This window comes from Musca vetustissima, unplaced genomic scaffold (assembly GCF_032173495.1).
Source record: "Musca vetustissima isolate MV318-11 ecotype Yass unplaced genomic scaffold, APGP_CSIRO_Mvet_v1 utg4101, whole genome shotgun sequence".
Taxonomy (NCBI): Eukaryota; Metazoa; Arthropoda; class Insecta; order Diptera; family Muscidae; genus Musca; species Musca vetustissima.
Genome location: NW_026886930.1, coordinates 288,971 through 306,918, shown reverse-complemented (window position 1 = coordinate 306,918; position 17,948 = coordinate 288,971). Strand labels below are relative to the sequence as shown.

Genomic DNA, 17,948 nt, shown 5'->3' with positions numbered 1-17,948 from the left:
CATTTTGTTATAAATCACATCTAAGTACACACACACAAACTCAAATTTCTAATATATATACCTATATTGTGAACTATTTGACCAGACAGATAATTTAGAAACGATTGAATTTCCATCAAGAAAATATAATGGCATTGCAAATAAAGATTACAATTATTAAAACTCAACAACAAGATAACAAGTTTATTATATTGATGGGACACAAAATAGATAAAATGCATTAAAAATATGGACATAACGATATTTTATTGAGAAATTATTCCAAGAATTGCCCGAAATGCCGAACTAGCGTTTGTTATCTCAATCACCCCACTACCTTTCATATGACTTATAGAAAAAATCGCATTGAATATTTTTAAAAAATGATTACAACTTTTTATTTGCTACCTTTTTGCTACAATTCTATATTGTATTTAATTTGTTCGTTTTTTATAAGAATACTACACCAACTACGATTAGTACACATACACATAAACTGGTAAAATCATAAGTAAATACAATATAATATGTCCTATCTGCGCTTGCAGTGTGTAATAAAATGTCTGTGTTATATAAATAATACTTTGGTATGTAAAATAATTATGTGCGGAGTAGAGTGGGGAAGGAGATTTCTAATAAGATGTTCACTGGTATTAGATTTGTGCGGAGATTCGTATTCGTATTAGTCATTCTGTACGTGTTTGACGTATAAAATCGATGGGCTAGAAATATTCACCAGCTGCTTTAAAGACTCGTGGACAATGTGTTCTGGCTAAGACGCTGTAGGCGCAGTTTGAATCTGTTTTGACTTTTCGCTTAGTAGAATGCTTATTCCAAACATGAGCTACATATGAATTTTTCAAACGTGTCATTGTCTGCTCCAGTAAACTCGATTCGAAAAAGTTACTCCATTCCGGCCATGGAATGGCATAAAAAGCCTCTATGGGGAATACCCTAAAGCCCATGCAACGTTTTGTGTTGTCCTGCATCACCTCAATGTTGCTTGTCTGGCAAATACGTTTCATGACTCGAGTGATTACACCCGGACCATTATTACCCCAATTGGAACCGTCGAAATTGTGTTGCAAATCCAACAGACACTCTTCGGCAATTTCATGGCCAAATCCATCGTGGGCGAAATTCATTACACCCGCGGCCAGATGAGTATTTGATTCCGCTCCCGTGTAGTTGGGAGGTACATCTTCCATTGAACGCAGCATAACCACATCCATATCGAGGTATGTTCCACCCCAACGCCACAATGTCAAATAACGACATATATCAGATATATGTGACAGGACATAACTATAATGGAACGAATCGTCTACTAGTTTGTACACACAGCAATGCCCAATTTACTTACTCGGATTTAAATAATGCTCCATCCTTTAACAGATCATAGACAGGGGTACCAGCTGCATATGTCCACAAATTGAGATTCCTTAGGTAAATATTTTTGTACGTTAGAATGGCATCCATAATGGGATCACTGGCATTTGAGTTCTTATAACGAGGACTAGCAAATAGAACAAAAACTTTGCTCGCAGGATTGTGAATAGCTGCCGATTCGATTGCACAGGCCTGCCGAGCATTTAGCTTTGCCACATTTAAATGAACTCCTTCGGCGTAGACATCAGCCCGCAGCATTGAAGACAAGTGTGGGCATGTTGTTTCATGAAAAAATATGCTTCGACCCGGATCAGGTTGAACTCGGGCGAACAAAACATCTTCAAGTTTTGTTGAACTATTTTCAAATGGCGAGTCCATAAAGCAGGGAGTCAAATCTGCTCTCCTATAGAAATTCAATAGAACTCCTATCATGCACAGGACAACCAGCATGAGGAACATAATCCGCAAGTGGAAATTCACCAGAGTAAATTGTCCGAGAAGCTTTTGTAATCGAAAGAAACCCATAGTGTGGGCAGATATGATCGCAGGGCTCCAGGTGTCTCTTCGCTTGCAGTGTGATGCGGTAATCTATCCGAAGCAACCGACCAACTTATCACATTGGGGGAATAAAACAATATGAGATATGTTTTCGCTTGGGGAACATTTGTTAACTAAACTAAACAGACATTATTTACGTTCATATCTTATCGCTTTGAAAACTCTTGCTTCTTCTCCTCCTTCTTTGTATTCCGTCGACGAAGCAAAACAAACACTGGAAATATATTAAGCATTAAACCAGAAACAGGCAGAGAGCTACTATGTTGTTCGTGTTGTTCGTTTTTACACTGAAATTACTGTCAAGGAGAGCACGGGTGAGGTGGTTTGCCTGACACGGCATTAGACTCTAAACGCAACCAGAGAGTCACGAGTCAGCGTCATACTTTTTCGCCGGCGTGAAAACCAAACGAACGAGTTGGCGGCTAGAGTCACAAAATGTCAATTATTTGTTTTCATTTTTTAACTGAATATTATACGTTGTGCAAACCAAATTCAATTTCTTCCTCGATCATTTTTTTAAACTTTATTATTAATTCTTTAAAAAACGAATTGGTGGGAACGTTTTTAATTTAGTTCGGGTAGCTATTCTATCACTTTTGTTTTGATTCCCCAGATTTGTCCGAATTTCGACCTAAGTGTACCAAAGATTTGTCAAGTTTGTTTTGATTCTGCCTTATCAGTTACGTTTTTAGACCTATTTCGCCCACTCTAGCAGCGCCGTCGAAATTACAAGAACTCCGGCGGTTTTTTAAATGTTGGCATTGTAGTCTGAAAGAAAACACGTGCGGTTCGCCGGAGCAGTTTTATTTTTATGAGTTTTATTTAATTTATTTAATAATAAATGAAAAACAAAATAAATTCATTGGAAGACCGGGAATACTGAAATAGAAGTAAAACATTGAAATTTCTGACATGGCTGTGGAAGTAAATAAAAGGAAAAGGAAACACGACGAAGAAAATCCAGATGAAGATGAAGGAATCGCTGCAGTGCCCAAGAAAAAAGAAAAGAAACCCAAAAAAGTCAAGGAAGAAAATGATAATGAGGAAACTAATGCAGATGATTCTCAGCAGGACTCCGGATTTGAACCTGAGGAGAAGCCTATGAAATTTTCAAAAGATTTTAATATGACCAACTTTAGAAGCAAACTTCGTGGTGTCAGCTTTATAACTGGTAAGTGTTCCACGTACTGAGGACTTCCCATGAATGCCCTCTAAATGCACATATTTTTTTGCAGAGCTAAGACATTTCTTGTACCTGTGCGGTGTTCGTCCAAAAATGATTGCCAAATATATAGAAAAGCGTGGCAAGCCATTGGAACTGGCAGAGGCTTTGGAGCGCATAGACAAAAACAATGTCTTGCATTCTGCCTATATTTGTGAAGCTCTGTACCTGGTGCTGATGGAGATATTGGGCAATCAAAGGAATCACATGGAGTCAGCAGTTCATGCGTCAAGATATTTTCTCAAAACTCATGGTGCCATATTGGAACTATTGTTGGAATCTGCCCAGTTTAATCATCGTAAAATAGCATTAAAGTTACTCACTGCCTTCGTCTGCATAGAGCCACAATTAGGCAGACAAATTTTATCCTCCTATGATATTTTGTCGAATAAACACACAATTGTGAAGTTTCTCTCCCATTCACCAGCAGAAGTGAAACAAGCGGAAGAGACCAAAGGCGAAGAAATCGAGACAGTGCGGAAATGCTTCATTCATTTCGTGTTGGCCTATTTGGTCGATGGAAACACACTTCTCATACGTAATATTTTGGATCGAACTTCTATAATAAGTGCCCTGGTTTATGGCCTTGTTTTTGATGATTCTGTGACGGTGTGCGTGGTCTTGAGTACTCTGAAAAAATATGTACTGGAGTGTCCCGACATATCAAAGACCAAAAAGGTTCACGTTTTCGACGTAAATTGTTGCAAATCACTGCTGGAACTATACGATTGGAAGGGACCTACATTTTATGTTGAACAGACCAAAAGAACGATAAAAGGGCGTAAGGATTTCAGAAACCTTATAAATAAGGATGAAAAGGAGGCAGTATCAAAGGCCGCTCATGACTTCTTGTTGGAACTTCTAACATCACGAAAACATGGCATAGCTTTCGATACTATAACACATTTCCGACAAAAACACAATACCATACAAGGTGTGTATCCACGATATTTAATACCAAAATTCATCATATTAATATGTTTTTTAATATATTTTCTCTTAGGTCAAGTTATTGGAGCTGTGAAATTTCCATGGGAACATGATTTGAAGAAGGATCTGGTTTTGAAAATATTAGAAAACTGTCCCGACCTTTTCCGTAACACAGTACGTAATTATGCCGGAGTTATAAATCCAATGCTTCGTATAAATGAAAGTTGGAAAAAGGCTACATACTTCCTGATAGACGTAATAAATACATGCCACCCAAATCACTTGAAAGGTGCTCTGGACAAAATCACCATAACCGATTTCACATATTGGATCAAGGATATTTGCTTGCCAATTGAAACTCTGGTACATTTGAATGGCAATGAGTTGCTGGCAAATGTTAGATTTGACTATCGATTGGCCAGTACTAGCTTGCTTTTGGCCATGTTCAAGCAATACACAAACTATATGCGAGTAATATTGCAACGGGAACAGAAGAAGTCGGCTGGATCGAATACATTGAGAAAGTTTAAATTTGACATTTTAAATCACTTGTTATTGCATTTCCCACCAATTGAAAAAGTGTTAAGGTCGCTTGAAGTTTCAATTAACGTGAAGAATTTGGAGGGTGTTGATGTTTTGGCCCATTTGGACGTCGCATTGGATCTCACAATGCTGCTTTGTCAAGAAAATGATTCTTTCGTCAACAAGACTTCTACCCTTTTGGACTATTTGGAACTTTTGCGCCCCCTTTATGCTGGCAAGGAAAACGCCAGTCCGGAAAACATTAAATTGGAAATGAAGGCTATTAAAACCATTTTATGGATTTCACCAAAGTCGTTGGACCCCCAGACTGAGCAATTCAACAGTGTGCTGGCATCTCTGATCAATGCCTTTGTGAATGGGGAAAGCCAAACCAGTCATGAGGCTGGATTTCTTCTCAGGACAATCTTCAAGAATACTGGCATTTTCGATTCAGGAATACTAGAAATTGATTTTTGGCTTGAAGCTTTGAAATTTATTCCCAACGAAAGTGTACAATTGGTTACACAAGTTTTTGTTGAGGTCTTCAAGGTGAGTTGAGAAATTGGTTATGCTATGTTCATATGTTAATGGAATCACTTTTTCAGGTTCTCAAAGCTGATGTTGAATGTCCGAAAACTGTTGAGACTGTAACGAATACGAAAAACTTACATACTCTATTCGAAAACATAGAAAAGGGCCTATCGGTTCAGGCATACACCGAAGCCTTGTCTATTAGTAAGCTAATGCCTTTGATTTTCAAGGGTGTTTTAATTGAAAAGGAATTGGGCAATTATTTGGAAATTGTGTGCATTCTAATGTTTCACTACTATCCTTCGGCTGAGAATGTCTTAAGACTGTATGAACAACAATTTAAAGACCTCAAGTCTTACATGACTAATTGGCTGTCCAATGACATTAAGGAAGAACGTAAACTTTTGCCAAAATCAGATAAGTTCAAGCAAATTAACCATTTCACAGAGATTCAGCAAATGGTTATCAACAGTTCTCCTGATTTTGAAGATATCTTTGAAAGCAAGTCATCTGAAAACAACGTTGAGGTGGAATTTAAAGGAAATCTTAAAAAATTCTCAACTATCGTACAAAACGAACGGCTACTGATGATATACGTTCAACAAATTTTATTCCATGTCGATAAATTAATGGAGAAGGAAATGTTGTCGGAGAAGCAATCATTGAAAAGCGCAGAATTCATTGTCGATTGCTTAGAAGTTATAATGAAATGCTCGCCTCAGAAAGACAGTTCTTTGACAGCGTATACAACAGATCAAGACAGTTGCATAAATTGCATTTTAAAGTATATCTTTGGCGTGAAATTGAACTCTATTAAATCTGGTGATTTGATTACGTCAACTATTGCAAGTGTTTCATTTAGAAACTATTTGAAATTTATTAATGTCCTGACACAACACTGCAAACGATTGGAAAGTTTTGATCATTATGCGGAAAATTTCAAATTGAAATTGGTCAAAGCATCAGCTATTTCTGTAAATGACACCAATGAAGTTACATCCCACTCTGAGCAGTTAGAGGAATTTGTTAACATACTGAGGACCTTCAATTTGTCGGCCAATCACTGTGGCGAAATATTGGACACACTACTCTCGAAAATCACATATAAAGATTTGTTTTCAAATGAACTAAAAACCATCTACCACTCTCTTTTAGTGGCTTGTTTCCAGCGATTGGCCGAATTGAAAAAGACCCTAAATGGTGGTGATTTTATTAGGAAATTTTCGAAAATGTATTCCAACATATTTAAGAAACTAGAGGGAGAATACAATGTCGAAAGCTTGGAGGAGGCCTTTTACAATTTCCTCATCATCAATCATCAATATGTGGAGCAATTGGGATCGAAATTCTTTGAGTCCTTCTTTAAGGAAAGAAAACTTTCAAAGTACAGCATAAAGTTGTGTTGTCTACTTTTCGAACGTAATCCCAATTTGGAGTCAGTCTTTTTGGAACAACTGGAGAGTAATATCGATAAGAAGGAATTAATTTATCCGCTCTTATCCATAGCGTTTGCAAAAAATACCGAAATAGAGGCATCGCTTATGCAGAAAATCTATCAGAACTACAAGAATGGTTTTATGCGTTGCATTGAAAAACCCCTCAAGGCCGGCGTGATTTATAAGGAAAATGTAGAGTCCAGCATAAAATTAATCGAACAATGTATGCCCCTGACAGAATGTCGTGATTTCTGCAACAAACAATTTAAATTTGAAAATATAGAAACGTATCAGATGCGCTCCGTATATGCTATCTATGAGAAGGCCTTCAGACATGTTGAAGAGATGCCCACCAAGTCCAACATTTTTGTAAATTTTGTAATGCTGAGCGTTCAAATGCTGTCTTTGGACTTGAAAATGCAAAAGCTAAACCAGGAAAAACTAGAATTGGCTGCATATCAAATAGATCAATGGTTCAAACAGGGGCTGCGTTTACAGGCTAGTGCGCAAACACAAACCACAGATGCCGAATATGAAAATGAATTTTCGCCTGATTTCTCGAAACTTTTGAAGTCCCAGCAGTGGCTACAATTTTGTAAGGCCTGCTTAAAGACTGGAATGCATATCAGCGAAGCTGTTGTTGAAGACGAAACGGAAGATAGATTCAATGGGCTGCTTTTAAAGCTCTTTGCTCATCTATGTGAGCATTTGTATATCGATTATTCAGAGGAGATTGCTGAGTCGGAGGTTCCTCAAGAGCCAGCTCAATTGTACGAAATGATATATACACATTCTAAGTTTTACGACATTATCCTAACAAAAGGTCAACAGTCTGAAGTAAAAACCCAGGTGCTGCACTTACTTTTCACGTTAGCCAAGAAGTGTCCCTCGTCATTGAATGAAAAACAAATTCCTTTCATATTAGGCTCCTACCAAGCCCGTCTAAGCGATAGTGACCGTTACGCTTTGGCTCTATTAAACTTATTCGAGTACTACGACTGCGGTTTGCACAAATACCGTCCCTTCATTTGGGGAGAGAGTGCTGTGGCATTCTATGCTCTGCGTGTCGATGTAGAGGAAAGGTCTAAGTTAACACACCAAGAAACTTCCATTGAACAGGTAATGTCGTTAGTAGATCGCCAGATATGTGAGTATACCATCGATAATTTCCCCATATGGCGCAAATTGGATACGTTACAACAACTGCCACAGGTTGAATTTGAAAATCCGTTTACACGACCATGGTCGTTTGGAGCCAATGACTTGGAGAACAAAGTGGAAATGGGAATAACGGAAATCGAAGAACAAGAGTTACGACTCTGTCCGAAAAGAAAGAGCGTATTTGAACAATGCTATGACCCAGCCTTCTTTGTGCCACTTATGTCTATGTGCTTTGCTCCAGAAGCTTATTCGCACCCGGCACGACCCGTACAAAATGGCTTACTGGCACTTACCTTCGCTGCTTTGTCTTCACAAGATAAAGACATGCGATTGGCCTCTGGCTGTGTTCAATTGCGCTATCGCAGTCACTTCGAAAACAAGAAATTCTTTGAAAAACCCTTGTGGATCCAGACCTACGAAAACATACAGTCAGGTCTCAATGATTTGCGCAATTCTTGGATGAAACACAAATCCAACAAAGGCACACCCAGAGTACCGTATATTGCAGGCCTGTTCGTGTCGAAAACATTCAACCTAACCACAGATCCAACACATCTACTTTACAAACAGTTGACCATGTATTTGAGGCTGAAAAGCAGCTTCAATTTCCAGTGTATTCCAGAATTCAATGTTCTATTCTTTTCACCCGAAGTAGAACATGAACAGTTCCGTAAATTTATTGTGGAGGTAATTCGCAATGGTGTTAAATCAAGTTCCGATTTGTTCTTGCTGGTCTCCACGAATACCTTCAAAGTCTTAATGGGTTTCTACGGCAGTACTATGTCTACGTTGGAATTGAATTTGTTAATACTTTCAGTCTTTTCGACGTGTGTCAAAATCCCAGCCTCCAGTAAGATTATGATAGAGCATATTGGAATCCTACCATGGTTATGCTCCATTGTTTCGTCGATTGAGTTCTATCAGTTCGATGTTATTGAGGGTCTCATCAGTATAATCAATAACTTGTGGTATGCTCTAAAAGCCAACGAAAAGGAATTCCACAATTTTAGTCACATTGTCTTCGAGTTGCACAGACTTATAGTTCAGTTGTTGCCGCTGCTGTCACCGAGAATTTCCGTTTCAAATTTCTCCAAATTAATGAATATTTTAAATAAAACGGCATTGGATCCATCGCAATACCATGCAGTTACCTCCGATCAACTGTCCAAACTAATTGGTTGTGCTGAGAAGCATTTCGGCTCTTTGGTGGCAAGTATCGAATCGATTTTCGAATATGGTGGCAATGGTTCTTCGTCTGTGCACAATTACTGTAAGGAACTATATGAGCTGGGAGAAAATAGTACAACTATCAGAGCTTTATCAAGTTTAAGGACATATACAATTTCCTGGTGGTCCGTGTGTAACAACAATTGTACTGCTGATACCTCACTGGCATTAGATTGAGCAGTGCGGCCGTTTGATGGCTAATAAATATTTCATAGTGTTATTGTTGCCGTTTTTAATGCATTTCTTTTAAGCAATATGTTACTGGTTAAGAATATGTTGTAAATCAAAGTATATTTTTGAAAAGAAAAATCATCTGATATGTTTTTTGTAAGAACATTTTAATAAACACCATTATTATTTAAAATTTACTCGGTTTCGTTCTTTTCCCTAAAATGTTTATTCTTTTAATGCAATGATATATTTTTCACACTAGTACGTATGTGGTTATGTAATGCATGTATATTATCAGTAAAAGTGTAAATCCCCATTTAAGTAAAACCTCATAAAATGTATTCCACACACGAAGATAAATACTTGCGAACAAAATTGGCAATACGCAAATCTTGCCAATAAGTGCCTTCACACTCCAGTAACACAACGTTACGAACACACTCACAATTCCTTCCCTACTATCAGTAAAATCCCTAAACGGCATTAACGATTTGAAAAGTATGTGAAAATACTTTAAAATAACCATGTTATACGATATGGCTCAAAACAACACTAAAGCAACCGACGAGAGAGCGTTACGCGAGCATAGATTCCTACATGCCACACATACGTACTACATATATACATACATATGTATAATAACAGTGATCAAAGGCTTGGAAAGTTTTACAATGCATTTGCAATTCAACGACTCGTATACAATTGTGGCGGAGGGGCAAATGAAGATAGAAGGAACAAAAAGGGATAATAAACCGTATGGAGAAAAAAACCATCCTCATCTGTCTTTGGATTTCAACATAAGTAGTATTAGCGTAAATGGTGCAATAACTTAAGGTTGTATGTTTGTGTGGAATGAAGTAGAAAAAATGATTCTTGTTGTTGTTATTGTTGACCTGTGATATGTTAATTCTTGTGGATTTTTGTTTTGGCTCTAGGTCATTTTCATTACCGTATATGCTAAACTGTTTAGCATAGACGGTAATGAAAATCGGTTGCTTTTCTCATAAAATATTTCCCTGAAGATGACTGCCGATTTGCTACAAAATAAAAAAAAACATAAATAATGGAAAGTTTATAAGTTTTTCTCCATTACCAATTCTTTTGCTCAATTCGTTAGTTTCATTCTTTTTAGTAGTCAAAAGAAAATTAAATTGGATATTCCGTTCGCTTCATATGAGATTCACATGTTTTCAAAATGCCGACCCTTTGTGTGGGAGGTACTAGAAGGAAATCGCCGATAAGTCCCATCTTTCCACAATATACAGGTTTGGTAAAAATATTAGGTTGTGCAAAGTTTGGTTCAAATCGGATGGATAATCCGCTCTCATGATATTACAACATTAATTATCAATAAAATTTTGACTACTTTGTGTGGGAGTTACCAGAGGTGGTGGTCCGATATTACCAATCTTCGACTCCAAATTGTCTGAAATGGATTTAGTTCAAGGAAACATATTGTCTAAAACCAATATTTCGATGAGGCAGCTTTTCGCATTACCCACAAGGTTAAGTGTATAAAAACGTGGTATATGAAGAAAAGGATACGTCATACTAGACTCAATTCAATACGCTATGCAATATTTCGTGTAAAGCGAACAAAAATATTGTCTACATTCTTTACATTTAACAAAAAAATAGTCGATATATAAAATATCTTTGAACTTGCACATAATCCTGATTTTCTCTTATACAACATACGTATTGTCAATATGCAATAAAACTTTAGAATTCTCTCGAACCATTTGTGCAAATTTTATGAAAATCGGTTAAGTAGTTGCTGAGATATTTGCATTTGGATTAAATTCCATATTATATATAAACGTCAGTTATCTGTCAACCCGTCGACTTTTCCATTAATCTGTGCTCTCTGTAGGGTATAGCACAAACTGACGACATCGAGTATAACACTCTGTGTACATTTAACAAAAAAATGGACGATATTTTTCATATCTTTGAACTTTCACATAATGCTATTTTTCTCATACATTACACAAGTTTATATATGTAGTGTCTGTATGTAATAAAACTTTGGATTTCCCTCTAAACATCTGTGCAAAAATTATAAAAATAGCTTTAGTATTCGCCGAGTTATTTGCATTTGAATTCAATGATCTTCCCAAATTTACTTACTGTTCGGTTCTGGTCGCCTATTACCTGAAAATGAAAAACCACACAAAAATGGACTTTTAAAAACAGCCAAATTTCTTTCATAATGGCTGCTGGTTTGCTTGTAAAGAAATTATAGCATACTTTTAGGTGGTGATTGTTTTTATGCACACATGTAATGTAACATAACTTTAAACGGCATTTACATTAGAACTTTTTAGCGGGTTAACTAACCTACATTGTGGCAACATGTGATATACTGCACGCAGATCACTCGAAAAGTCAACAACATTACACATAACTAAGGTTCGTATAAAGTATGGGGTGTTTAGTCCTAAAGTAAAAAACAAATCTAGCTGGTCGTATCTTTTGTGAATAAAACTACCTCCACCCATAAGGGTCTCCTCTCTGTGTACGTAATGTCTGCGAACGTAATGCATTTATAAAAAAATCTTTCAAGGGTCGCAAATATGCATTGCATTTTTTTTTTGGAGCACCAAAAATTGGTCTGTTTCACGGAATTTTGCATTTACGTGTGGTTGGGCTCAAAGAAGACCCCTATTGTTGTTGGCTATGACTAATATTTAAGGGATGGAACACGTATTTCCATTTCCCCGTCAAATGAAACCAGGCTTATGTTTGAAAAGTTGCAAAATGTGCAATCTATTTATTTCTGAAGTGCATTACCTTAACAAAATAAATAAATAAAATTAGTAGATAAACTGAACAGACAAACCTATTATTTTATTCAAATGTTATTAGACTGTAACAATATTCCACACTTGAACACTCCATGCGAAATCCAACATAATATTTCACCTCTCCTGGTATCAATAAAGCATGGTGATGGTATATTGAATTAAATAATCCATACGATATCAAATAAATCTTTAACTAAACATAAAATATCTAACAAGAATATGCTCTGGAATTATGTAAAATGCTAATAAGTCTTAGTAACATCTACATCACAGCTATCAAAAGGATATCGCTAGCAGAGTATGGGTGAACGGAAGCAAACATGCATTCATTTTAATTTGTAACATCAACATGAATCCATTACGCTTTCTCCACCGCACTCTGGCTGCTGCTCTCACACTCTTCTCCTCCATCTCCCTCTCTCTTCTTTTATTTTCTTCATTTTATCATAATGGTAAATTGTGCTGTTAGCAATTTTAGCTGCCTTTCTAGTGTTGCTGCTTTGATTTAAAACTCATGCTCCACTTATAGTTCATGCCTTGTGTGAGAGTACACACACACCTAGGCATGCCACATAGACTAGCAATTATAACAACAGCATGCATACTTGTTGTTGTAACCATAGTTTGTCTGTCTATCCGGAAAATAGTAAAAGAGTTTGTGTTATTTGGTCTAAGGGTCTGTGGTTATAGACAAGAATTAGTGAATAACTTTACATATCCATACAGATACGAATATATGTGTATGTGCGATGTGTGTGTGTGTGTTTGGGTATTTATTTAAGTTTTATCACCATAACATTATAACAATGTGACAGAATAGAGAATAACAATGCAACACTATGTTGTTGTTCATTTTGTTGTCGTTGCCGTTGTCATTGGGTTTGTTGTTGTCGTTGCTGTTGCTGTTGTCATTTACCAGGATAATAGTTAACTGTAGATTGTAATAGAGAACGGAGACGTAGTTATTTAGACATATTCCTCTCATGCATAAATATTTAGGGTAAATATTTTTAATAGATTCATGATGCTATGTTCGGGCATATGTGCGTTACAATACTTCCTCATCGTTACTTCTACATATGTACTAGTATAGCTAACATGCAGAATGCGGAACTTAAATTAAGTATCAACATTTTTAAAACGTTGACTTATTATAATGCTGGTATGAGTTGTTTTGATTAATTGAGATTGTTATTTTCTTCCTTTCTAGTTTGTGATTTAGCGTTCGTTTATACTATGTATGTATGGAATGATTTATATGGTGATTTGATTAATTGTTTTGTTCAAATTATCTAGCCATCATATTGGCCATATAAAGGTCCTGCGAACGAAATATCAAAACTTTACACGTCGTAATATGTTGAGCTCACATTAACGATTTTTGTTGAATGTGTTCAATATCCTGTCGATCGGACACAGCGTAGCATCTTAATCGGTGCAAATATTGCTGAAGGATTCAATACGAATAGTATGAAAATAGCTTGTGTATACCCAAAATTTGATACTGGGCGCCTGGAATTTTTGTGAAATTTGTCCCCAGGTGGCAGAAAAATCATATAAAGATATGTTGCACCCTAGGGGCTTATTGTATGTATGTATACTTACTGCATTTAAATCCATAAATAAAAAATATTTTTTTTTGGTAAATTAGTTTGTTTTGCTTTGTTTATTAAATATTCTTTGTATAAATTATATACATACATGTATATAAAAACTTAAAGACTTATTTTGTCTCTTTTTAAAAATTTTATGATTGAGGGAACAGGATAATTCCAAAAGATATAATAATCGTTATAGGCGTTGGCCTGAAATATTTTCAACTTCTTTGTAGATCGTTTTCGATTGTCATCATACATAAAACCGAGCATATTGAATTCACAACAACCTGGAAAGAAAAATAATAAATTAAAAATATATTTTTAAGAAAAGATTATTTTAAATAATTTTTTCAATTTAAAATTTGGTTTTCAAACATTAGGCAGTTTCAAAAAATGTCAAGTGTGACATTTTTAAAAATAATGATGGTATAGGAAAACTGAGACAGCGGAGCAGTGTATTCGGACGGGGCTGACCATATGATACTCTACACAACTACCACTGAACTTCAACACTCTGCGTGTAATATTCGTGATATTTACACCATTTTGACCGAATAGAGGCAAAAATCTTGATTAATTTGATATGGCAATTTTCTACCCAAAAGTCTGCGTCCATTTGAGGGGTTATCATGAAAAGAACCATGTTAGTTCCTTCATCAGATCCCTTTTCCGTGCATCCCCTAAAAATAAGGCAGTGTAGAGTATAAACATGAAGCGCATGAGTAAACGAGCATGATAACAAAAACGTTCTCTAGAGCCCAGTCACAAACTCCGTTTTTGGAAAAATTCGATTTGAGCAGTGGAAATTTCAGTCAAAGGAAAAATGTAGATTTACGTCACAATTACCCTATTAACGACTCAAGTCGGGGCACTTGTGTACATTAAAAAATGCGGATTTATGAAGCGTGTAAATTATATTTTCTAACGTATCCCCAAATTCCAAAAGAATACTGATAAAACTGCCACAAATTTTAAAGTTTAGTTAGGTCTCTGAGGTTTTTATTATAACCTTCAACTATAGAAATATGATATATTCTCCATGTTATGTTTCTTTTAAACATGTTTTTGTTATATCCCTGAAGAGGTGTGAAATGTCAAAATTACTACAAATTTGTAATAACGAAAAAGAAAAGGAATCCTTGCCGTTGGCGAGGATTTGCTCTTACAGGCAATTTTCAACCACTGATATTGGCTTACAATATTTATATGTGTGTAAACATATACGTACAAAGAAAGGGACTTAACAAATTGTTTGTAAGGCTATTCACTGTAGTGTGAATAAATGAACAAAATGAAAAAAAAGGCTGAGTGGAAATATGAAAAGCGAATTTGTTGTTTTTTTTGCGTTATGAATATGCTGAATAAAAAATAAAACGCCTTATAAAGTCCATAGAGATGTAAACAAAAGAATATACGAGAGGCAGATCAGTCAGGTCTTATTTAAAAATGTAAATGTATGCCAGCATCATACCTTTTTATATGTTTGTACAAAAATCTATTTATATTACCTCTTGTGATGATGGGTGGCATAACATAAAAATGTGTATGTGTACCACAAAATCCATCATAATAAGCAGCAGAAAAATGTTTATATTAAATGTAGGCATACAAATATTTGCTTGCACAAAAAAGAGCCACAGAGCAAAAATATACCACCACATAATATAATGTAACGGTATTTTTCAAAAATATTTACATAATACGCAACCAGCACACACCACCAGAGAAGGGGACTAGGGCTCAGTAACATCCAATTGTATTCGAATGGCATTCATAACATTTAAATGACCGTAGGCGTTGCAGACAAATACATCCGGAACCGACGGAAATAAGCCTTGACACATTCAACCACAAAGTGAACGCCGCCTGTACACAAACAAAAAATATTTGGATGTGGATTTTAAACGGAAGTTTCAAAACATATAATACTCTGACACAAGCATATATAGAGATGGATGGATGTGTATTTGCTTTCCTGTGTGATTGTGTGTGTGTGTTAGTTAGTGTCTATTTTTGTGAGTGAGTTTACAAAAAAGTTTTTAAGTAAAATTTCATTTTTATTTTCTTTTGTGTTCTTCATTTGTCAAAATTAGTTGTTTGTCAAATATTTGCAAGTTTTTGATTGGCTTCCTCGTTCTGTTCAGTTGTGTGTGTGTGTATGAAACAAATATAACTTCAGGCAAATTTACAGTTATTGTGTTAAATGAAAATAAGAATTTTTTTACATAAACTCGATACTTTGTGTGAGGAATTCTCTTCTTTAAAATTGTTTTATTTTTGCCTATATAATTTGGTTCTTATTTATTGCCATATGTATACAGAGGATTTTTATCCACCTCCACTATAAGGTGTAGTGTGTTTTATATTTGTTATTCTGTCCTGCAATACTCCTACATATTCGTGAAACTTCTAATATGCTAGGTTGACGAGAAAGGAATCGATTTTTTGTGTAAATGGTTTAAAACTGTTATTGTGGATTTTTAGCTCCTGGGCGAAGTTACGACTGCTAACGGACAACATCGATCATTTTTCCGATTTTATCGACATTTTTGTCGACTAGCCTACCTGTAAGAGGTGCATCTTTAACATCAAAAATCCCTGAACGGAATCTACGAAATCAAAATTGCACATAATTGGCTGTTACAATATCGGAACCATGAACACCATTCACAATTTTAGCCACATGGCTTGCATTTTCGCCTTTCTCTAAGCAAAAAATGGAAAAATGTACCTGTAACTAACAACTGAATGCACAAAACAAAGAAGAACAAAATATTTTTTTACTGCGAAATGTAACCCTTCCAACGAGCATGAATCTTAAATTGTTTGATCGACACTTTACGGGAAATCTATCACTACAGCCATCTGCCGAAAAACTAATATTTCAATTTTTTTAGATAGCCCCCAAATAAAGGCTCCGAACCATTTTAGGTATTTCCATGCTCCTACGATCATTAAGTGGCTGTAATTTGACATTCTTGGTGGGTAAAAACTTCCGAACAAAAAATGTTTGGTATTTTCATTGCCCTAAGTGCATTTCCATCCGAAGTATGTGTATTACAGCGTTCTTCTTTGAAGACCAAATTATTTACATAAAAGCCCCGTCTCTTTTCGGCAGTATGTGTAATTAGGATTTTTTCCTAGGGGACAAAATAATCATATCATCAAAAGCGTATAAAATGTGAGGTACAGGTAACCTTCAGGTCATCATTAGTTGTTCCTTATAATAGTTTTTATTAGTCCATAACTAAATTTTCTATTTCAATCAATTTTTTGTGCTTTTTGTGACACTTAATTATGTCCGCAAAATTTCGAAATAACTATAATTTGGCCTTGGTAAAATCAGTAGTTTTTGTTAGGGTAGAAATTAAAACAAAACATTTCTTTAATGTTACACATCAAGATAAGCCAGAGAACCCCACTAATAACAAAAATGTTACCCCACACATAACGGCATTGGAATCATAGTTGGTGGCCAGCAACCGTCAAATGGCCGACAAATAATAAAGTAATCAACATATAAAACGTTAGACAAACATTTGCATATGCCGAAATAGTTTCAGGGGCTGGCATGTCTCCCATTTTGCATTACTTTTGACAAACCCTCGGCTATTTTGTGTGTAACTTTCGGTTCTTGTGTATGTGTGTGTCTCTTTGTGTGCTAAAGAATGAGGTTATGTTTAAATAAGAACAATTCGTAATTACCATCAAATGGTCATTTGTCAGACTGTCAAAATGAGACTTGCCAAAAAACCGAAGAACGTGGGGTAAAACGCTCTTTTGTTTGGGCAAAAAACAACAAACGCAGAAAAATGGCAACAACAGTAATTTTTCACATTGTTGCATGATTGTCCCTCTCCTTCGTCTGTTGACTGGCAATGAAGAACACTCCCCGTATATAGTTTTGCAGTACAATGTAATGGTGAGTGTTTGTGTATGTGTGGTGCTAAAACGGAAACGGAAATGTTACCCCCACTTAAAAAGGCTTTGGCATAATAAATAATAAATAAAATAAAAAAAGTGAGAGAACACTAACGTTTAAAAATAAAGCGTTTGCTTTGTTTTCGCCATGTTTGTGTTGGTGTTGGCCACAACACGCATTTGCCGTACTTTAAGGAAATTAAATACAAATTCCTTTGCAAAATCAAAAACAGTAGCCTCTGTGGAAAGAAGAAGAAGAAAAACACAACAACCGCCATAATGCCTTGTGGGGCAATTTGTGATAACCCACAACAACGAACGTCCAAAAATTGTATATAATTTATTTGATATGCCGTTAAAAATGTTTGGTGTTTATGTTAAGCAATTCATCATCGAAGTCAGCCGGCCGACCAGTCCAAACCACAATTCCTAAAGAGCTGAAATTTTTTCATTCGTTTAATTTCTTCAGCCAAGCAGGCAAAAACATACCATTTGA

At 35.8% G+C, this 17,948-nt stretch overlaps 2 protein-coding genes across 2 annotated transcripts; one reads left to right on the top strand and one right to left on the bottom strand.

Moving 5' to 3' along the window:
• Positions 1-679: 679 nt before the first annotated feature.
• LOC133334407 (lactosylceramide 4-alpha-galactosyltransferase) lies at positions 680-1,893 on the bottom strand. Its single transcript, XM_061542701.1, has 2 exons — positions 1,343-1,893; positions 680-1,284 (listed from the first exon to the last, which is right to left on the bottom strand). The coding sequence occupies exons 1-2, from the start codon at positions 1,891-1,893 to the stop codon at positions 702-704; spliced, it is 1,134 nt and encodes a 377-aa protein (XP_061398685.1). The 3' UTR covers positions 680-701.
• Positions 1,894-2,838: 945 nt separating this feature from the next.
• LOC133334399 (uncharacterized) lies at positions 2,839-9,132 on the top strand. Its single transcript, XM_061542695.1, has 4 exons — positions 2,839-3,097; positions 3,162-4,082; positions 4,152-5,149; positions 5,206-9,132. Exons 1-4 carry the CDS (start codon positions 2,839-2,841, stop codon positions 9,130-9,132), a joined length of 6,105 nt encoding a protein of 2,034 aa, XP_061398679.1.
• Positions 9,133-17,948: the final 8,816 nt, after the last annotated feature.